Source organism: Mesitornis unicolor, unplaced genomic scaffold, assembly GCF_000695765.1.
Source record: "Mesitornis unicolor isolate BGI_N332 unplaced genomic scaffold, ASM69576v1 scaffold12301, whole genome shotgun sequence".
Taxonomy (NCBI): Eukaryota; Metazoa; Chordata; class Aves; order Mesitornithiformes; family Mesitornithidae; genus Mesitornis; species Mesitornis unicolor.
Genome location: NW_010161817.1, coordinates 45,757 through 51,482, shown reverse-complemented (window position 1 = coordinate 51,482; position 5,726 = coordinate 45,757). Strand labels below are relative to the sequence as shown.

Genomic DNA, 5,726 nt, shown 5'->3' with positions numbered 1-5,726 from the left:
GTGAAGGCAGAGGCAGGAGGAGCTGGGGGTGGCTCAGCAGAAGGGGCTGGTGAGAGCGGGCTTGGGCCAGCAGCCGGTGTGCTGAGATAAGATGAGCTGCCTTTCGATGCGCCCGTTGGAGCTGCGCAGGCTGGACCAGTGCCTGGTGCGGGGCTGCTGTCGCCCTCTGGACCTGCAGCGCTCTGCAGGGGTTGGTCTTGGCCAAAGAGGAAGTCATTAGCAGGGAAATTACTGTAATTCACAATTAACCACTTCTTTGTTTTTCATTTAATTCCAAGGCTCTACGTTTGCCAAAGCCAAGCCTGAAATTCCCTGGACATCACTAACTCGGAAAGGAATTGTGAGAGTTGTATTTTTTCCATTATTCAGCCAGTGGTGGATACAGGTCACCTCCCAACGCATCTTTATGTGGCTTCTGGTGCTCTACGTTATGCAAGGTGAGGGGTGGTGGCAGTCCATGTCATAACCCTTGTTCTGCAAGGAATGTCGCAACGTTTTGTAGTCCGTAACGTACAGCATAAGGATCCTACCTGAAACCTCCGCGATGGAGATTTCAAGATGTGCAGCACTATTACTTGCAGAAATTATAAAGCAGAGTAAAAGCAAATAGTTAAGACAGGAGAGCTGGGCCGTGCTCTCAGTTGTTGTATTTGACACAATTTTCTCCTTTCAGTCGTAGCGGTTGTGTTGTATTTCATGATGCCAGTTGTGAATGCGAGTGAGGTGATGGGACCCATGTGCCTTATGTTGCTGATGGGGACTGTTCACTGCCAGATAGTGTCCACCCAGGTCAGCAGACCCTCGGGAAACAACGGGCTCAGCAGGCGGAGGAGGTGAGCGGGGTTACGGCTTCATTTGTGGGCATCAAAGCGTGCAGAATTAATGGGCAAATACCTTCATTTTCATGTAAATGTTATTTAGCCATAAACGTGAGAAACGAGTATTTTCTGCCTTGCTTGTTATCTTATAACCAAGACAAGTGCTGCACATGCACCGGGCTGTGGTGGGTCTGGTTTAGGTGTCAGTTGGGCCTTCTCTAACCTGGCTCCTGGATACAGGTTCTCCTGTGGCCGGAGGAGGGCAATCTGCATAGAGAGGCAGCTGCGAGACCGTGCACGCCCGGCTGGTGCGGAGCTGCAGGGAATTGCTGCTGGGGGCTGAGATCCAGCGCTGCTGAGATCCAGCGCTGCAGTTTGTACCTGGGGGGGAATCACAGAATGGCTCGGTTGGAAAAGCCCTCTGAGATCATCATGTCCAACCGTTCCTGTCTACCCCCTAAACCATATCCCTAAGTACCTCATCTACCCGCTCCTTAAACACATCCAGGGATGGTGACTCCACCACCTCCCTGGGCAGCCTGTGTCAGCCTCTGATGACCCTCTCAGTAAAGAACTTCCTCCTTATCTCTAACCTGAAGTTAGAAGTTTCTGTCCGTCTGCTCGATGTTTAACTGTTAGGTGTCTGACTCAGTTTAGACGCTGATGTCGTGTGTTTGAACACAGGGTGATTGATGGTTGTGGGTAGAGTTTTGCCTCCATTAGATTTCTACAGCAAAGCTTTTGTCTTTTGCATCCTGGTGGCCTGTGGGCATATGTGTACCTTCTGATAATCCAAATAAGATTTATTTTATTTGGAGATAAGCATTCTGTCTGAATGACTCAAGCAAAATAGCATCTAAAAAGCTGTTCAAGTCTGATTCACATCTTTTAAGAAGGACCTAAAAGTAGCTTGCTGTGCAAATTTAATTCTCCTTTTTTTATAAATCAGGAAGTTACGCAAGTCTGTGGGTGTCGATGGGAGCAGCTGGTCTTCTCCTGACAAAAACAGTAAAGAAGAGCAGTCTGAATCTGCATCCATTCTTAGCAATTTACTTAGTGTGGTTTTCCGAAGCAGGTATGTGGTCTTCACTGGGCTTGCTGTATTTGCAATGACACTGTGACCTCTTGGATAGCTGGGAAATGAAGACACAATGTTTGCTGGCAGCGATGTCGCCAGCGTCTGCCAATGAGGTGCCCTTGGTATTGCAGGGGGTTGATTCTCGTGCATTTTTAGTATGTCCGTATCAGGAGATCACACCGTGTCTCGCGGGAGAGCTAACACTGGGTGTTAGAGGAGCTGCAGAAAGGGGCAGAGCTTATTTTTCTGTATCAGATAAGTGACCTTTCTTGAATGTGTGTGCTCAAGTGATGTTACTGTTTTACCTGATTTCCAGAAGCAGTTGTGCCTTCTCATTTAAGTTGCTTGGAAAGTCATCCCACTTTACCACCCTACTTCTGTACAAGTCTGTTCAACAGAATCAGGACACAACGTGCCTGTCAGCAGACGACAGTTGTGTTCCCTTGGCTGTACCGTTTAATGTTGTACCTGTGTGGCAAGTGAAAGAGACCGTGATGTTTTCCTCAAAGAGTTTTTCTCTGACATAAAAGCATTTAATTGTATTTTCTCTCATAGGATTAGAAGAGTAAAGTTGGTAGCTGAGAAAGGGACTGAGACAGAAAATGGTGTGAATGCTGTGAATAATGGCATTAAACACAGACACGCCAGATCTGAATACAGGCTGTTGCACTTCAAAGAGAAAGATAAACTTTCCGATGGGGAAAAGAGCCATCAGGTACTGGCAGGAAAGACCCATTTGAAGTCACAAATTTCAGTGTATTCTGTATGTGCCCAAAAGTCTGTTGATACTTCACTGTGTGGTTTGAGCTAAGATACAGCCTTGTTCTACTAATTTTTGCTTCCATACAGGAAACCTAAAAACCCTTTCCACTTCTCGACTGAAGAGCTGAGATGGTGCTGGTCCCTTCCTGTCAGCATCTTTTTGTCTGTTACAGTAGTCCAGTCAAACACAGATAATCCTGGACTGCGTCTGTTTTACCAGAGCGCTCATTTAGTTGTAGAGGCTTCTGATCACAAGATGTTCACTTAAAGACTGCTGGTAATGATGAGAAGTAAATTAATCAGCCATTTTCAAGAGCAGTTCTGTTAAATGATTTGCCTTGCAAGCACTTCCCCACAATAGCCTCTCAGAGGGAGGGCAGGAAAGTAAAGACTGAAACATCCCTTGGGGAGAGAGAAAGATGGAGTTAAAGCATCGTGACCCCTGCTGAAACTGCACAAGGCTTTATGGTTTGTGGGTTTTTAGGTTTTCTAAAGCATCCAGCTTTGTGGGGTTACTGTTGAGGCTCCCCTGGGTCAGTAAAGTGTTCACTCGCGTGTGAGGAACTTGGGTTAGAACTGTGCAGAGCACTGTGGTGCTGTGCCATCCCGGCTCCTCTGTCTGTAGGCGTTTGGAGAGGAGCAGAGCTGGGTGTGGGGAACACATCTCATGACTTCGGGTCTGTGAGCCACCAGCTTGTGGAGACAGCTGGTTTCCTGGGCTCAAGGCTGCTGGTAAGATGTAGCCAAGAGCTGCTACTGCCCCCTCTTCCCAGCCTTGCCCCAAATCCAGCTCCACCCCACCCAAGAGTCCCTGTCATTACCTTTGTAGCAAGGCGAGGGCAGGGGTAACGAGTTAAAATCTGATGTCTCTGCGATGTGAAGTTGGATTCTGTTCCTGCAGGTCGTCAGCGGTTGCTGCGTGTCCCAGCAGCAGCGCTGGCGTTGAACCTTTGGTTTGGGGCTGTCCTTTACGGGTACCCTTGTCTGACTTGGGCTGCTCTGTTTGTAGGATGAGTGCACCAACAGAGGCGGAGTTTCCGATGAGCTCTCGAGTGAGGAGGACGCTGAAGCCATGGCACAAAGGATCTTGTTACGCCAGAATGTGGAAGGGGCGTCCAGTGACAATAGCTATGAGGAGAAGAAGAGGCCTCTTGTTTCTCTGAACCAGGCTGTCTCACAGGTACTCGTGTCCAGTTTACACCATTTTCCACCCAGTTTTTGCTGTGGATAATGAACTGGTTTTCCTCTGGTTTTGGCAGGTCAAGCAAGCCCTGAAAGGTGCCCGGGACTCTGACAGTGTTGTGGAATCTGAACTGGAATCCACGCGATACAGTCAGGTATGGCCCTGAATTAAATGAAATAATCACAGAGTCACAGAACGTTAGGGATTGGAAGGGACCTCAAAAGATCATCCAGTCCTATCCACGCTATACAGTCAGGTATGGCCCTGAATTAAATGAAATAATCCACGCTATACAGTCAGGTATGGCCCTGAATTCGAGAGAGAGAGCTTTACTGAGCCTGGTCAGTGCAGGGACACCCTTCCCATCAGCACAGACCATTATTCAATGGTGTGGCCTCCCTCCCTGCTCGTTTGCAGCTTTGTAAACTTTCTTTGCAACTGTGAGTACACTACCTTGTTTAAACAAGAAAAACAAACATAAAATCCCTGTTGGCAGCGTAGTTTGTCCTAGCTGCCTCTAACTGCTCGTGTTGAATTGCTACAATTGCTCCTGTGGGTTGGGAGGCAGCGCTGTATTGTAGCTTTTATGGTAATAATTTTTGACTTTTAAATTAAGAAAGAAATCTGTCCTGTGATATATACTCATTTACTTAATTATTTTGTTTATCTTTCCTCCTTCCACTCCCCCCATAAATAAAATAAAAGATGTGTATCAAATTATAAACATGAAAATCTATAAATAAATATGAATTATAAATGGAATCTTAAAATAGATTAGGCAAAAGCCAGAAAGCTTTTGCATCAGAATGAAAAAGCCAATTGTTATTTGGTGAAGCCAGGGGGCAGAGGTGGGGACCTGACGCTGTCTGCGTGACTTCCCTGAGCGATGTTGTGAGCAGTCGGCACAGGGTGGGGGTGACAAGGAGCTGCCCCAGGAAGCTGCTTTAGCAACGGTGGGGAGGAGGTGGTTCTGCAAACTGCGTGTGGGCTGCGCTGTGTAAATCTTGCTCTCCTCGAAGGACTCGAGGTCCGGCATTAGTGCGGGGTCCCGGAGCTGCAGTGTGACCCGCAGAGACTCAGAGAGCACTCGCCACGACTCGGAGACTGAAGACATGCTGTGGGATGATCTGCTGCACGGGCCGGAGTGCCGCTCGTCCTGCACCAGCGACAGCGAGGAGCTGACCGTCAAGGGGACCAGGCGCGATTCAAAGGAGGACGTTTTCCAGCAGGTTTGTTGGTTTGTATCCCACAGCTGAGAACACTGTGAAACATTCCACCCCCTTGCCCCGTCAGTCTGCCCAAACATGAAAGAGCTGAGTGCTGTTGGTATAACATGAGCAACCTGACGCTGAACAATCCCGTTCTGTCAGCCGTGCTCGTCAGACCCAAGTCTGGAATGATCTGAATATTTTCAGTGATCAGCTCCCTCCTCCCCGCCAGTACTGTCTGGACCACTGCTGATGCCAAAACAAAGTGCTTCACCCAAAGACAGATTTGGAATCGCCCTCTCCATCTAAATACTTTATAGGAAAAAGTATTCTTTAATAGCAGGACAGAAATAGATGATGTGCCTTTTGCCTTCTTTCCTTTTACAGAACCATTTGTTCTGGCTGCAGAATACGAGTCCAGCATCTGCAAAAGTGAGTGCTCTGATCTGGGAAGGGAACGACTGTAAGAAGGTGGACATGTCCGTGCTGGAGATCAGTGGGATTATCATGAGCAGGGTAAGAGGCTGTAAGGCGTTGCAACCTCTCTCCCTCACGCTTTAAAGAGCAACCAAATGACCAAAATAGTTGTACATGCAGATATGAAGTGTAGTATAACCCTGGCCCCTCCTCAGCTGCAAAACAGTTGTCTCAAGTGTTCTTGCTTAAAAATTGCATGA

General features: G+C 47.8%; 1 protein-coding gene across 1 annotated transcript in view; it reads left to right on the top strand.

The window, feature by feature from the left end:
- Positions 1-223: 223 nt before the first annotated feature.
- Positions 224-5,726, top strand: part of PHTF1 (putative homeodomain transcription factor 1) — a gene marked incomplete at its 5' end in the record, with an annotated part of 9,752 nt that continues 4,249 nt past the window's right edge. The window contains 8 exon segments of the mRNA XM_010193456.1: positions 224-437; positions 674-833; positions 1,768-1,893; positions 2,452-2,611; positions 3,668-3,838; positions 3,918-3,995; positions 4,861-5,070; positions 5,437-5,565. Coding sequence (XP_010191758.1) covers positions 224-437; positions 674-833; positions 1,768-1,893; positions 2,452-2,611; positions 3,668-3,838; positions 3,918-3,995; positions 4,861-5,070; positions 5,437-5,565 — 1,248 coding nt within the window.